Source organism: Cricetulus griseus, chromosome 2 (genome assembly GCF_003668045.3).
Source record: "Cricetulus griseus strain 17A/GY chromosome 2, alternate assembly CriGri-PICRH-1.0, whole genome shotgun sequence".
Classification (NCBI taxonomy): Eukaryota; Metazoa; Chordata; class Mammalia; order Rodentia; family Cricetidae; genus Cricetulus; species Cricetulus griseus.
The window spans coordinates 225,711,820-225,729,163 of NC_048595.1; the positions used below are offsets into that span (position 1 = coordinate 225,711,820).

At 39.9% G+C, this 17,344-nt stretch overlaps 1 protein-coding gene across 2 annotated transcripts in view; it reads right to left on the reverse strand.

Annotated features, from left to right (window-relative positions):
* The window catches only part of Mib1 (mindbomb E3 ubiquitin protein ligase 1), a 113,633-nt gene that overhangs the window by 82,828 nt on the left and 13,461 nt on the right, over positions 1-17,344 (reverse strand). For both annotated transcript variants that reach the window (XM_027404324.2, XM_027404323.2), the window contains exons 2-4: positions 7,351-7,522; positions 6,682-6,811; positions 1,426-1,530 (exon numbers count right to left, since the gene is read on the reverse strand). In XM_027404324.2, the coding sequence (XP_027260125.1) occupies positions 1,426-1,530; positions 6,682-6,811; positions 7,351-7,522 (407 nt within the window). The remainder of the gene's footprint in view (positions 1-1,425; positions 1,531-6,681; positions 6,812-7,350; positions 7,523-17,344) is intronic.

A 17,344-nucleotide genomic window follows, 5' to 3' on the forward strand; every position in this document is an offset into this window, starting at 1 on the left:
TTACTAAAGCATTTGCTAGCTAGGCACATGCCTTTAATCCCAGCATTTAGGAGGCAGAGGGAGGCACATTTCTGAGTTCAAGGCCAGCCTGGTCTACAAAGTTAGTTCCAGGACAGACAGGGTGACACAGAGAAACGCTGTCTTAAAAAATTGAAAATAAAAATAAATAAATAAAGCATTTATTTTAAGCTCATATTGCCTTTCATATTTAAGTGAAATATATTAAAGAGACATCTGGCTATTCTTCTGCTCTCCAAATGGAAGGCAAAGAGAGCTGAGAAAAGAATGAAACAAAGAATTGTCTGGGCTGGGGATATAATTCAGTGCTAGGGCACTTGCCTAGCATGCAAAAAAACAAAAACAAAAACAAAAACAGTATTTAATTAAAATATAAAAATAATAATTCCTTAAGTGGGAATATATTCAGAATTGAAAGGTTATTAAAAATTTGCATTTCAGAATTAATAAACAGTAAGGCTGGATGGATATGGTGCCCACATCTTTAATCCCAGCACTCAGGAAGCAGAGACATGCAGACCTTTGTGAGTTCAAGGCCAGTTTGTTCTATATAGCAAGTTCCAAGCCAGACCCTGTCACAAAATAAAGTCACTACTTGAACAATGATCCATGAAACATAGAAATATAAAGCAATCTGCTGACTAAACCTACATTATTTTCCACTTAATTCTTCATGTTTCCAAGTTTATTGCTTTCATATCTTGTTTTTTGTTTTTGTTTGTTTGTTTGCAGCAGTCTCACTATGTAACCCAAGCTGGCCTTGAACTTGAGAGGCTTCCTCTACCTCTGGGGTGCTAGGACTTTGTGTACAAGATAATCATATTTAATCACCAAGTCTGTGCTTTAACAAAACTACAAGAGGGGCCAGAAAGATGGCTCAGCGATTAAAAGCACTGACTGCTCTTGCAGAGGACCTGGTATCAAGTCCCAGGACCCACAGAGCAGCTCATAACTGCCTGAAACTCAAGTTCTACGAGACCCAACACCCATGGCAAAACATCAATGTATATAAAATAAAAACTTAAAAAAAAACTTCCTTAAAAATAATGTACACTTTTTATCAGCTACCACAGCATAGAATACAAAAACTACTTCATGTTAATACTAGCCTCCAAATCTGTGCCAAGAGACAGCCCTGTTTATTTTTTTTGTTTAGATTTTAAAGGCTAAATCCACTGGACATTTTACTATGGCAAAATCTATTTACTATTAAGCAGTTTATATAAACAGGGTCTAAGTCAGGTATGAGGAGTTGAAGTCCTCACTTACAGACCTCCTTTCCTGCTGCAGGTTCATGGCTCAGATGCATCTCCTCCAACAAAAGAGACAGAGCACACACTCATGATGGCATCAGTTCCCACCATGGCGCACCCACTGTCACAGCCTGTGGGCTTCTTCACTACTCACCATGCCCTCAAAGCCAACTCTGTAAAGGTTCTTAGCACCATTATCCCAGAGAACATATGCTGCACTGTGTGGGCTTGATGCACTCCAGTCTTGGATTTCCGTTACCTAACAAAGTTAAGGGGGAGGAAAAAAAAATCTTTAAAAAATAGAAAGCAGCATCCAGACAGTGGTAGCACATGCCTTTAATCCAGGCCCTCAGAAGGCAGGAGGAGGATCTCTGTGAGTTCAAGGCCAGCCTGATCTACAGAGCAAGTTTCACAACAGCCAGGGCTACACAGAGAACCCTGTCCCAAAAAGCAAAGAAAAACAAAAAGGGGGAAAAAAAGAAAGAAGAGGTTAGATGCTTTAATTATACTGAAATCTTAAAAATCTTTTCATCTATCAACCCATAAAAAAAAAAATCAAGAAAAAAATACCTATTTGCCAAATATCACTTTTAGCATTGCTGAACTATCAATAAAGTCCTATTTCTCCACAATTACACATTTTATTAAGACAGAACATCCTTGAGTAGCCCATCTCCACCTCAAACTCGAAATTCTCCCGCCTCTGCTTCCCAAGGGACAGAACTGCATGACGTGTTTTACCAAATCCAACTTACGTAACTGTTTATGCTGGTTTTTTTCCTTGTGGTACTTAGCCCTGGGCTTTTCTGTATACTAGGCAAGTATTCCACTACTGAGTTGTATCCCCCAGCCTGGTGTTGTTGTTGTTGTTGGGGTAAGGGGTGTTGAGATAAGCTGTGAGAACACAGCCCAAGGTGACTTTAAAATTCCTTTTGGATTACAGGGTTACGTCACCACACATGCCCTTACCTGAGCATTATAAAGTACATTCTAATATCACTGTAGAAATTTTTAAAAGGTTATCAGAAAATGAATAATGCAAATTTTAAAATCCTTTAAGAACGCAGCTTACGCCAGGCATTGGGGTAGTTCATGCCTTTAATCCCAGCACTCGGGAGGCAGAGGCAGGCGGATCTCTGTGAGTTCAAGGCCAGCCTGGTGAACAGAGTGAGTTCCAGGACAGCCTCCAAAGCAATACAGAGAAACCCTGTCTCAAAAAAACAAAAAAGAAGAAAAAAAGAAAAGAAAAAGAAAAAAAAGTACAGCTGACTCTTTTTAGCCAGCTATCCAATACATAATTTAAAATCTTTAAGCATTTATCTAAACAACTGAAGATAAACCTGTGTTCTAGTCAGCTACAATATGACAAAGCCAATGCTGTTAACAATGTCAGTGACACTGAGCCGCTCAGTTGCAAAGAAAGCAGGCTAGCCCAGCCAGAACAGCATGCTACGGTGGGTACACAGACATAATGCCCCACCACAAGCTAACTGATTAAACTTAACGTGTCAAACTCTAAACTGTTCTCTCTTCTCTCCCTGCTCCCCACCACACACAAACACACAAGCCATGCATGCAGGCACTGATTCTTTACTAACCCTTAAAGGCCTAGAGTCGAGTGCACAGAGTGGCATACAGTGAGCAGCACCAAAGGTGGCACTCAGTCAGACACCTAAGAGCAGGTAGCTGCTCAAATACAATCCAAATAACTTTTCTCCATTCTAACACTCATATCCACTAGCCCTTCAAAAACATAAAAAAAAAGACCAATATTACTTTAAGTAATATTAAACGTTCTTTTCTGCTCTGTACTCAAGAAATAGCTTTGTGGGATAGGCAGTACTTTTGTAGAAATAAAACAGTTTCATTTTTAACATTTAAGAAACCATTTGAGAAATGCTTTAAATTACTAATAAGGTCATATATATTTAATTTTTATATGTATTGTAAAAAACAAACTAGGCATATTCTTAAGAATAAAAAAGAAATGAATGCCCTTACAATTATTCTACTACCTTTAAAAATGAATGCCTTTTTAAAGCAGTGGGGGCACACGCCTTTATTCCCAGCACTCAGAAAGCAGAGGCAGGCTGATCTCTGTGAGTCTGAGTCAAGCCTGGTCTACAGAGTGAGTTCTAGGACAGCCAAGGCAACACAGAGAAATCGTATCTTGAAAAACCAAAAAAAAAAAAAAACCAAAAAAAAAAAAAAAAAAAAAAGAATGCCAAGACTTTTCAAGACCCCGAATGCTCATCACATCCATCCCTCTACCTGTCTCTCAAAAGGCAACCATCTTTCTAATTTAGTCCATCATTGCCCCACCATGCTTTAAGATTTTGCCCAATTAACACTGTACAAGTTTACCCAGCAAATTTGTAATGTGCTGACATGAACATGCAACATGCCGTCTGTAGCAATAACCTTTCTTCAGATTCGAATATAATCAGTACTTCATGCTGTAAAATTTAACACTACCTTAAGTAGTTATGATTCAGATTGATTTATTTATACATGTGTGTGCCTACATGAGATTATTAGCTCCACATGTGTGCAGGAGTTCAGAGGCCAGAAAAGGGCTTTGGATTCCTTGAACTAGAGTTACAAGCAGTTGTGAGCCACCATGTGGGTGCTGGGAACTGAACCCAGATCCTCTGCAAGAACATGCAGTGCTCATAACCATTGAGCCATCTCTCCAGCCCCCTAAGACCTATTTTTTTACTTATTTAGCAGTATGAGTGAGGTCCTAGGTTCAACCCTCACTACCACAGAAAAAGAAAAACACAAGATGAAGGATCAGCCAAGGCTAAAGATCTGGGTTTCTTCAACAAATAAATGGAATTTTTAAAGGGTTCATAATTTTTGAAGCTGAGTGATGAATGCCTAGGAATATGTTATGCTATTCTTTCTACTTTGACGTATGAGAGATATTTTCATCAAAAGTGTTTTTTAAGAAGGACTCTGACTTAGCATACCTACATAAAATAACAAATAAAAAGCCAAAGTTGTATAGTGATAATTCACAGCTTCAGGAAAGCCTACGTTTATTCCTTTTCCTCACTCTCCCAAAAGTGCTGACTGGTTAGTGTTCTGTTGTTGTTTGTCAACCTGATACAAGCCAAGTCATCTGGGAAGAAGGAACCTTAACTCAGAGGTTGCATCTCAGATTGCCTGGAGGTAAGCCTGTGGGCCTTTTCTTGATTAACAATTGATTATTAACAATTTAACAAAAGAAGTGGGAGGGTCCAGTCCACAATGGGAAGTGCCAGCCCTAAGCAGGTGGTCCTGAGCAGGCCATAGGAAGCCAGTCAATAAGCAGTACTCCTCAGGGCTTCTACTTCAGTTCCTCCCTTGAGCTACTGTCCTTGCTTTTCTAGATGGTGGAACATAACCTATGGGATGCAGTAACAGCACCAACCCCCGACCTCCCACCTACCTACCCCACCAGCCCAGTTAGCTTTTGTCAGTATTCTTGTCACAGCAACAGAAAGCAAACTACAACCATAACAAAACCCAATACAGTCCCAATTCGGTGGCTTCAGAGTGCCTCACAGCAACTGTCTTAGAAAATCATTCGCAAAAATTACATCTAATCCTCTGGCCTATGTATCTGTGGAAAAGAACATAAACTCATTTCAGAATAAAATATTAATTTTTGTCTTCTTATGAACTTTCTAAGTCTGTGCTCTGGAAAGAGTACGTAAAGCATAATGGGACAGAGGCATCCAGAGAAAACAGCAGGCTATAAGAAGGTGCCTCAAGATGGGGCAACAAGCACATGGAGAAGTCATCCAGACTACAGCCAGTGTTGAACAGGCTGAAAGCTCTTGCCAGGTGGTGATGGTGAACACCTGGAATTCAAGGCCAGCCTGATGTACAGAGCCAGTTCCAGGACAGCCAGGGCTACACAGAGAAACCCTGTCTCAAAAAATGAATAAATAAATAAATAAATAAATAAATGTTTTTTGTTTTTGTTTTGTTTTGTTTTTTTAATTAAAAAGGGGCTAGAGAGATGGCTCAGCAGTTAAGAGGGCTTGCTGGTCTTTCAGAAGACTTGAGTTCAATTCCTAACAACCACATGGTGGCTCACAACCAACTATAATGAGATCTAATGCCTTCTTCTGGCCTGCAGGAATACATGTAGGAAGAACACTGTATACATAATAAATATACCTTTTTTTAAAATTAAAAAGATCTCCACTGCTGGTATATGTTGCTGACCTGAGAACAGACTGCCTACTATGCCTGACCACATCTCTAGGGTATCAAATGTTCTGTTTGTTTGGACTGTGCTCCTCCACCACCTATTTCCTAACACTAACACTAGTTAAGGTGTCTGTCTCTTTCTCCCATACACAAGGGGTAGGAATATTATGCATTATCCTATTTATAAAACTATGGTGGGCTACAGTGAGCTTAGAAGTAAACACTACATGGCAATGACCTCTTCTCACAATGTTCTTACCTAGGATCTACCCCTACTCTGTCACCTGATATCCTGTGCTGAGCTGTGTTCCCAGAACTCACGAATGGCTGTGCCTAATGCCAGCCTCAGAAGGATCCTCACACATTCTAGAGGTACTGAAGAAAAACAGTTACTACAGACTAATCTGTTCCTATTTTTCTGGGAGCCTTCATCTAAAAAGAACATTCTGCCCTGCTGTTAAAATAGCTAGGTCTGTGACTGCTACTTTCTTTTTCAAAATGTAAGTACCAATTGCTGTAGAGACAACATTAACCAAAAAGTAATAAAGGAAAACAAACAAACAAACAAAATGGTAAACATAAAATAAGGCTATAAGTTACTTTGGAGGAAGGTTGCAAATGGGACAGGCACAGAGGCTTTTAAAGACTCTCATATATTCTATTCTTTTGGTGAGGTGGGGATTCAAGACAGGGTTTCTTTGTGTTAACAGCCCAGGCTGGCTTCGAACTCACAGAGATCCGCCTGCCTCTGCCTATTGAATCCTGGGATTAGAGGTATGTGCCACTATGGCACCAGCTAATGTTTATGATTTTTAACAGTTCTGTGAATCAAATCCAGGAAGGCACTGAGGCTCTCTCATTGAACTACACTTTAGGCCCTCAGATAAAATTTTAACAGCAGAAAAATCTAAACTTGAGGTGCTACTTAGGAAAGACTGGCCCATGGAATCTTCAGGAAGGTATCTATGGACCACCAAACAGTAGGAGGGAGCCTAAAGTAAAACCCACCTAATAACCTTCTTGGGAAACAGCATCTTTCACAAATAAGCAGGAGACCTATTTTCTCCCAAAAGAAAAAGAAAGAAATGAAGATTTTTAAAACTTGTTCCTGGCATGGAAATGAATGGGCCGAGACATGCACTCACAGCAGCAATAGAAATCTCAACACCACACTCTAGAGCACATGGTGAATTTTAAAAGTCCATACCTTTCCTCTACGCCCATTGCCCCCATCTTGATCTTCCCACTGCCAGTCCACTCCTCGCACCACTCTGGCACCTGCAAAGATGCCTCTGGCTGTAATCTTCTTAGATTTTCTACGAGACTCCAACAGAACCCTAAAAATAAAAGTTTTATTTTCACATTTTATAAAACTGAGAAATAGTGATATATGTGAAATGTAAAAGCCTTTACATGGGGAAGGTGTTAGCTCCTTAAAAGAAAGACAACACTACACTGCCCATCTTACAAATAAGGACTTGAAGCATGAAAAAGAGGGTTTGTTCAGGTTCACAAAAAAAAAAGTAAAAAGCAATGGAATCAAAACCACCTCAGGCTATGGCTCTAAGTGTCCTGTCAGGACCTACAAAAGGCAGTGCAGTGTCTCAGGATGAGCTGCAAAACACACTTGTCTGTGACTCAGGGAGAACACTTCGTAGCAGCACTTTGGTCACCTCAAGAGAATGATCCACATACAAAGAACGGTAAGCTGGGTTCAGAGTGGAGGTGGGGGGTCTTTAAGAATCTGTGAAGTCTAGCCTGCTATTCATTTTCCCCTAAAACTAAACCTCAACTGTCAACAGCTACTTCATAATCCTGAAAAAGCTAATAGCCTAAAAAGAAAAATCATGATTGAAGAAAAACTTGTTTACCTTACCGTTCACTTCCTGGTGTAGTAATCCTGTAAAAGCGATGCCTTAAGTGATGTTTGTCTCCATGATAACAAACGGTACACAAATCATAATTTGTGCACTCTGCACATTTCCATCGGATGCCAATGATTGGTTGTTGGCGGCAAGTGTCACACATAGTTCCATCATGTTTGATGCCTATGGAAATAATACTTATTTGCACTTTACTGTGTTGGGGAAAATGCAACAGCATATTACAGGTTATTTTAACAAAGGACTGAAAAAAGCACAACACATCTAATTACAAGGTGACAGATCTGAAATACTTTGATCAATATACATCATTAACTAAACATGTTTTCTACTCTCATTTCACTAGTAAAACACAAGCCAGCATTTTTTGTCTAGCTCTCCATAAACAGAAATCTGGGCATAACACAAGAACACAGTCTTTCCCCACCATCTAAAAATTTCTGAACATAAATACTCACACTCAGAGTCTGGTTAAAACACTTACTGTACCGGCATACAGAGCAGTGTTCAGATGTGCAGAACCCATACAATATGAGGTGAGCCGCCTGCCTGATCTCCCCAGCACTCAGATGTGGACACAGGGCAGGCTGGCTGGCTGGCTACACTAGCCTCTATCAGTTGAGCTCTGGATTCAATTCGGGTAATCTGCCCCAACGAATGCAAAGCACACCCCCACTGTCAACCTCCGGTCTCCACATGCACATACATTTGTGTGCCCACACACCTGCAAACCTGCTTGATACAAACATACACACATATCTATGAAGGAAAAAAAACCCTTCAGGACTGTTAAAGAGAACTGCAACCTATTGTCCAAGTAAATAATTACTTCGAAAGAAACTGACATTTATCATCATGGTGGCATAAAAACAAACCTTCCACAAACTTAATAAGCACTTGGCAGTGTTTTCCCCCATAAACACTAAATTTTAGAAAACTATTAGCTAAGGGTGGGGATGATGGCACACACCCTATAATCCTAGCCCTTAAGAGATGGATGAAAGGGATCAGGAATTCAATGTCATCCTTAGTTACACAGCAACTCCCAAGCCAACCTAAGCTCCACAAGGACCAAATAAGATGCCTGCCTCAGCAGCTAAGAATGTTTGCCACAAAGCCTGACACCCGAGTGCCATCTTCAGGACCTACATGGAGAAAGGAGGCAAACAACTCTCTAAGGCACATGTGAACCTACACACACAAACTCAAACAGTAAGAAAGGGAGATCATCCACTGGTGCTAAGAGCTGGCTGGGAGGCTAAGAACAGAGGAAGCACTTCCAGCTCCCAGCACCCACTTCAGGCCGCTCAGCTCCATGGGATCCAGCATCCACTTCTGGACTCTGTGGGGCATCTGCACACACTCCACACAATTAAAAATCCTTAAATGGAAAACAATATACTATGGTGCATGCTCCTCCCGTCAAGGACAAACTTGTTACCTACTTGTAACCTCCCTCATTACTGCTCACACAGGGATGAAACATTGAAAGGCCATGGCAAACTACTGAAAGTAACCTTAGGGCTGTGGCAATTCTCCTTTATTATCCTTGATACTAATATCACTGTTCAGTAAGTAGAAACCAGAATGTTCTAAGTGGTATCTGACTTGTGATACCAGTGACACCACTTTACAAGCACACTCTACAAGTAACATGATTACTAAGTTCTAAAAGAACTTGTAACTACTGCTAATAGTAACCACTCCCTAATAAGAAAGTAAGTGTATTAATCATTTTCTATACCCAGATAACCAGATTTCAAATGAGGAGCTAAACTCAAGAACAAGCCTGTATTTGAGCCAAAGCAGAGGGAAAGTGGAAGGAGAAAACACACAATAACAGTTAACAGGGTGCCTTACTGGACAACCCAAGAGCGGACTATTCTAACATCAAATACACTTTATGCACAACCCTTCTGTCTCCTACATCACAATCTTTGGCAGTGAACATCATCAATGTCTACTAACTCATGCAGAATTATTTTTAGCATGTGTATTCATGAGTTCACGTGTGTATGCATGCTTAGGGAGACAGGGTATCATCCACCTCCTTTGAAACAGGGTGTGGAACTCACCAATTAGGCTAGACTGACTAGCCAGTAAGCTCCAGAACACTCCTGTCTCTGGGATTACATGCACTCTGCCATGCCATTTTGACAGGGCTTCCAGATAGAATCCAGGCACTCACGCTTGAGAGGCAAGTTCTTTACTGACGGTGGTGGTTGAAGTGAAAATGGCCCCATGTGGCATTATATGTTTAAGTAGGTGTGCCTTGCTGGAGAAGTGTGTCCCTGGGGTGGACTCTGAGGTCTCAGTAGCTCAAGCCAGGGGCAGTGGCTCACTCACTCTTCCTGCTGCCTGTGGATCCAGAGACACGACTCTCAGCTCCTTTGCCAGCACCACACCTGCCTACATGCTGACACACTTCCTTCCCATCAGGACAATAATGGACTAAACCTCTGGACCTGCAGGCCAGCCCTAATTAAATGTTTTCCTTTGTAAGAGCTGCCACCATCATGGTGTCTCTTCATGGCAATAGAAACCCTAACTAAGACACTGACTGAGGTCATTCCTACCCCTCCCCATATTTTTTTTATTCCTAGAGGAAGGCAGGGATTCAAATATCACTCTTTCTATCATGTCAAGAGATGGCAGAATCCCAGTACGTGAAGTGCAGAGGCAGGAGGACTAAATTCAAGTCTAGCCTAGACTATATAGGGAGAACTTACCTCAGAAAGAGAGAGAAGGAGAGGGGGGAGGGAGAGGAAGGAAGGGAGGGAGGGAGGAAGAAAGAGAGAGAGAGAGAAAGAGGAAGAGGAGAGAAGAGAAGAGAAGAGAAGAGAAGAGAAGAGAAGAGAAGAGAAGAGAAGAGAAGAGAAGAGAAGAGACGAGACGAGAAGAGAAGGAAGAAAGGGAGGGGAGCTATTAACCAAAAGCCATAATAATTTTCTAGTTAGGGCTGAGGATATACCTCAGTAGCAGAAGATCTATGCAGTCAACTGCCAGCACTAAAACAAATCAAAAGAGTTTCAAAGAAATGATAGATTAGTAAGCCTTTCAAAGAAAGGAAAAAGTCACAGAAGAGCAAACACAAGAGGCAGGACAATAAATTAAAATCAAAGGCTTGGAGATAAATTACAATTAGACTGGGAACTGACAAGTTGACATGGTTTCTGACATGTATATTTATAGTAAATATAAATTTAGTATAATTATACTAAATGATTAAAAACAAGGGTAGATATTTTAATCTGAAATCAGTGTATACTCTGTTTCAGATATGCATTATACTAATTATATCCCTAAAGAACTGATTTAAATGAGCGAATATGACAACCTGTATTTTCAAACTATGACCACACTGATCTAGATGCCATTCCATGTGCTCTTAGTTGCAGGCAGTGACATGGGGTCCACTTCCCTACTCAGAAATAATGAACGGTATGTAACTTCTTTCTGATGTTAGGTCATGAGAACCTACACAAATGTCAGTGGTGGTACCTGTCCAGTGACTCTCATTCTGTGTGTGTTGGAAGCTCTAAGCCCAAAGCTCAAGCCTGCCTGCAGTGCAGCAGCCACAGAGGAACCAACACGGGAGGACAGAGCTACAGAGAAATACTCAAGAATTCCTGAGTGCAACCAGACCCCCAGCTGAAGCTTCAAATGCTATAAAGTGAAGGAAAGTCATTTCTTGTGCTGGCTCCAAATTTCTGACCTACAGTAGCCAACACGTAAATCATTTTGCATAAGGTTTTTGAGTTATCTGTTACTGTCACAAAGAAAGTTAAAATTATTTTATATTTGTTATAGGGCTCCTACAATCCAATGCACCAAAAACAAAGAACTAAATGTGATTTTAGAAGGAAAGAAAAAATCACAGAAGTAGCAGTACAAAATCTAACACCATGGGCTCAGAATACCATCAGTGATAGAGCATTGCCTAGCATGCTCCCTAAGGTTGGGTTTCCAGCAGCACAAAACAGGGAGAAAGAACAAAAGTTCATTAGCAATGTTTCCATTTTCAGGAGGATTTTCTTTGTTTTGTTTGGTTTTTTTGAGAGAGGGTTTCTCTGTGGCTTTGGAGGCTGTTCTGGAACTAGCCCTTGTAGACCAAGCTGGTCTCGAACTCACAGAGTGCTGGGATTAAAGGTGTGCACCATCACTGCCAGGCCTTAAGGAGGACGTTCTAAGCATGACACAAATCTCAGAAGCTGCATGTGGAGCATTGCCTAGGATGTTCCATAAGTTGGGTTTCCAGCAGCACACAACAGGGAGAAGGAACAAAAGTTCATTTGTACACATGTATATAGACACTTCCCCAGCTCTCTGGACTGATGCTGAGATCCAAACTCAGGCCCTCGGGCTGCACAGCAAATACTGAACTCACTAAGGCATCTCCCCAGTTCCTAATTCTGCTATTTAGTTTCTAAACTGCTTAATTTTTTATTAGAATTATATTGTTAATTTTGTAATTTGAGGGGGGAAAACAATGGAAACCAATTTTATTTCTCAAACAGGCACAGTTCAAAAGTAATAATCCAAAGTTGGGTGTGATGCAAACACCAGAATCCCAGCACCCACCAGGTGGAGTGAGGAAGACTGCCACAAGGTCTGGACCAGCCAAGGCTACACAGTGAGACCTTGTCTCAAAAGATCAAAAATAAGTTAAAAAAAAAAAAAAAAAACTATCCCAGGTTTATCAGATATGTCAAGAAGTCAATCAGATACCAATGACAGAAAAATACAGACACGACTCTACACTTGTAATATGTTCCAAATCATTTAAGACTTTGATGCTGCTTTCAAACTCTCACGGCACAAATATACTCAATTATTTGTATAAAGACAAAAACTTAACAGATGTTGAAAATATGGAGCTATATGTATGCAAACTATATTAATCCACAAAGGCAATTTTATAGTTAAAACACACAAAATATCATGGTAAAACATTTTATCAGTTTACCTACTCTGCAAACATCTATAACAAAACATTTTATTTTTAAAAATTACATAATATACCTGCGCAAACATGAATAGAAAGAAAGTCACCAAAATACACTATGGAACTGCCACTTGGAGTTTTCTACTGAATCTACACTGAGTATGTGTTAATTCGAAGAACTGGAAAAAAACTAAACTATACACACCAGAGATGATGGGTATCTACTCACTTACATTCTTACATTGTAAGAGAGCGCACAACTGCTACTAAGATTTCTTTTTAACCCTTACACTAAGTAATATCTTGCTTATGAAGACATTTGCCATTCACCAAGTATACTATCCATTCCACATACAACAATCTCTATCTCATTGCAGGAAAGCTGACCAAAATTGTTATCACACTGATACCAGTAATAGTAAACATCCACAAAATGGTTTTGTTCTGAACAGACCAGAATAGACCCCCATGTAATCCGTTATCCCAAAAGTAAAGCACACTGACCAGTCAACACCCCTAGAACTAACTGTGCAGCTGATAAAGTCCCCACTTGATTAAAAAAGCAGTTTGTAACTACTGCCCTATCTATATATTTCTCATCTCTAAGTCCATTTTCTACAAAGTACAATAACATTCATGAGCCCATAAACTGCATACAGGCACACAAAGTGACAACTGGCATTAAAAAGGGGGAAAGCAACCTTCTACAATTTACAATTCATGGTTTTAGAGAATACTTCAGGAAAACTATCAATGCACACAAAAGCACATCTAAATCCTTTCTGGTTCCCACAGTTCAAATGCCAACAAAGGCACTGAACAGCTGTGAAACAGACCAGCACTGAGAGTAAGGAAAAAAGTAAACAAGCAACCCTCCCCCTACCATTGGCACTGTAGGACTTACAATGAGAATGCAACTGACTTCAAAACAAAAGCTGATGGTTAAATAAAACCTAAAGCAGGAGAAAGGGCATTAAACAAGACCAACATTTCACTGATCTTTTAGGATGCTAAGCTCTCCCAATGCACTCTCATCTAAAACTGTTAGCTCCAGCAGAGTTCCCCAGCTAAACCTATTAGCCCCTTTGCTCCTTGCTGTTGCATGTTGCATTACCCTGGAGAGTTAGTTAATACTGTTTTCCTACACTCTATGAAGACACCTGCCACCGTTCAATGAACGACCTGATGAAAGCTCTGACCGATTCTACTAAAATTCAAATGACCATCTGTTCTCAGTTTTCACAGCATCTCTCCTAAGCGCAACAAAGAATTTATATAGCTAACAACTTCTTGTTGGAAATATTTAGGTGCAGTACAGCATGTTGGTAAAACCAATAATAAAAAATAAAAAGTAAGCTCTTAAGAGAACCAGTGGAAAAAAATAAATTCACAAAGTACTGCTTAAGGTAAAATGTTAAGCCTATAAAGAGAAAGGACAACAGAACTGGAGTTTCCCTACAAGCAGTTCAGTCCCTGAAGCAAACTCACAGTGAGATAAGAATGTCTAAATCAGGGCACTTTATGTAACAGCAAAAGAAAAAATAAACAATTGTTGATGGACAAGAAAATAGAAGCACATAGAAAACATTCAATGGAACACAGGAAGTGAATCAGCCGAAGTGCTGTGAAGAAATGACTGCACAAAGCTTTCAGACACAGAAGAGCAATACATAAATACAAAGAAACTCATGGAAGCAAAAGAAACTAATTTCTGATAATTACCTTCAAAGAGGAAGGAAGGCAACGAAACAAGCTACCAATGCACAGGTACTCAAACTGGCAAAACAGCCTCTAGATGAGTTTGATGAGACATTATTCTACTAATTATCTACTTGGATATCTTAAGTATTATGTAATAAATTCCAAGACTTTTTATAAATAAAAAACAAGTATCTCCGGTAAACCAGCATGGTATCTAGCAACCCATGAAATTCTGTCCAAACTAAAAGACTTTTAACATCAGGATGGTTGTAATGGCACACAACTTTAATCCTAACACTCAGGAGGTAGAGGCAGGTGGATCTCTTTGAGTTAAGACCAGCCTGGTCTACATAGTGAGTTCCAGGACAGCCAGAGGCTACACAGACTCTGTCTCAAAACAATAACAACCATACACACAGAGAGAGATTTCTAATATAAAAAACAAAAAATTAAAAAGTCAACCATTATTCAAACTAATTATTGGGACATAACTGTTGCCATCATTCAAGGAGACAAAAGAGTTCTATGCTTTATGGACTCGCTAAGCTTTTTTAACTCTTTCAAATGTGACAGAAAGGGTTAGCCAGCACCTAGAGTCTGTGACTAGAATGTGCTAAAGAGCATCTGCATCTTAAGGACTGATCACAATTTCAGTACTGCGAAGAGACTGCAATGTCTCATACTCCTTGCCTGATGCTGTGTCAGAACTCACAACTGGTGGTGACTAGATAGAAACCTGCTGGAATCTCTTAACTTAGACCACTAGCTCCCACCAACCTAACCCTAAGCATGCCATCAGCATCTTGGGCCTACAGAAAAGCTCCCCCATCTTGCCACAATTGCCTCTCTGATATACCCACCAACATATTCTAAACTTGCCTTGACTTATGACTTTGTTTATAAAACTATAACATTTCAGGAAACCACTTCCATGTTGGAACCTGGAATTTGGAGCAATCTAAATCTGTGTTCCTTGGCCACGATCACTAAAATTGGCTGAAAAACAAACTCTCTTATTTCCTTTAAGATGAGAACTGTGGTTACTGTGTACATAAGTCTACACTATAATTAAAATTCTTACTGAGGACAAGGGCTTTATTACCTACCAACTGTTCTATATTTCTTACTTGAGAAGTGCTAACTTAATTAAAATATCAGTTGTTATTACTAAGCGCCACTATTTTACCAAGCTCGATGCGCTACATATATTTTACTTAACTTTCCCAGCAATCTAAAATAGGTATTATCCTGTTTTTTATATTAAGAAAATGAGGCTCAGAGAAGTAACTTGCCTAAAGTGGCAGGCTCGCCTTCAAATCCAGGTGTGACTGATTACAAGGCTCACCTCTTGACAAGCTGTACTCTGAAAGTCTCCATTCACCCAACAGGTTAGGGTATGTTTCCATTCAACCTACTGAACTCAAGATGTAAGTTGTTAAATATAACAGTAAAATAAATCCCAAAGGAAGTACTTTTTAAATATTTAAAAGATTGCTGGACGGTGGTGGCGTACACCTTTAATAACAGCACTCAGGAGGCAGAGGCAGGTGGATCTCTGTGAGTTGAAGGCCAGCCTGGTCTACAGAGTGAGTTCCAGAACAGCTAAGGCCACAAAGAGAAACCCTATCTCAAAAAGGAAACCAAAAAAATGTATCCAGTTTAAGCCTACGCCCATCTGTAACACCAACACTGGGGAAGCAGAGGCAGTGGGTTGCTGCAAATTCAAAGTCAGCAAAAGGCACTAAAAAGCCAAAACTCATTATTTGACTTTTAGAAGCAGAACACTTGTACACCCTGACGTACTCCAATTTTATTATGTAGGTAAAAAATTAAGGCTTAAGGCCAAGGAGGGCACAGACTGGATCTGAATTTGAGAACTGTCAGCACATTCAATTCATTTCAGATGGCCTGATCTGTCATCAACAAATGCAGTCCACACACTTAGGAGGATGAAGCCTTTACCGGTCTAACAGGCTGGAGCTCGGTAAATGAGAGTTGTTAAACCCAACCCTCATTAAACTGACTCACTGAGTAAGATCAAAAACAGTAAAGACCTTGACCCTCTGAATCCGAAGCTCTGCATTTCCCACAGCTTCCCAGAGAGACTGGGAGAGGGAAGCCCATGGCACCATATACAAAGTATTACTGCTCCAATCTCTAATCACTCTATCACTAGCCCTGAAAAAATTCCCAGAGGTCAAATAATTTCTTCTAAATCAGAAAGTTCCCAATCCACTTCTTGTTTTTTAATCATTTATTTTTATTTTATGTGCATAGTTGTTAATGCCTGCATGTGTGTCTGAGTGAAGATGTCAGAACTCATGGAGCTGAGTTTGTGAGCTGCCTTGTGGTCACTGGGAACTGATTGAACTCAGGACCTCTCAAGAGCAGCCAGTTCTCTTAAATGCTGAGCCATAGCTCCAGTCCCATCCACTTCTTGTTTAAAAAAAAAAAAAAAAAACGAAATTACTACTAAGTTAGCCCTGGGGTGCTGGTGAGATGGCTCAGAGAGTAAAATAAACATACCTACTGCCAAGCCTGATGGCTTGAGTTGGATCCCCAGGACCCATGCATGATATAGGAGAGAAGCAAGTTCTGCAAGTCTTCTTATGTACACACACACACACACACACACACACACACACACACACATACAAGCAAATGAACATAAATAAAATAAAACTACACCCAGCCCTGGAAAATAACCAAATACTCATATCCCAAGTGTGTTCTGAGACTATAAATAGTTCTGAACAAAGTAGGAACCTACAAAGGTAAAGACACTTAAAAAATAATGATGATGGGGAAGTATGGACATCTAGACTCTGCCATATACAGTTATTTGGGACAATAATGTCCTAGTAACACTTAAGTTCCTCTACTTATTTAAACTCCACCTTACCTGGTTATATCCCACAAGTTCATTTACACACTAATTGGTCAAAAACCAGAATTCATTTAAGAGTTTTAAAGGTAATGTGAGATGACTATTTTACAAAACCTGTTTATTCTAAAAGTATAATAAATATATAGAGCAGCAATCTGGCAAAATTGCTGCTGTGTTCCTAGTTTATCTAAGGATATAATTCAGTTACTGTAACCCTATTTCTGCACATGGTAGCAATGTGGGGACATACTTAAGAACACGGGTGAAGACGTGGTCTAGGACAGCAGCTCTCAACCTAGACCCTTTTGGGGGGAAGAGGGTCAAATGACCCTTTCACAAGTCACCTGAGACCATCCAAAAACACAGATATTTACATTTTGGTTCAAAACAGTTACAAAATTATAGTTATGAAGTAGCAATAAAAATAATTTTATGCTTGGGTGTTGATTATTAG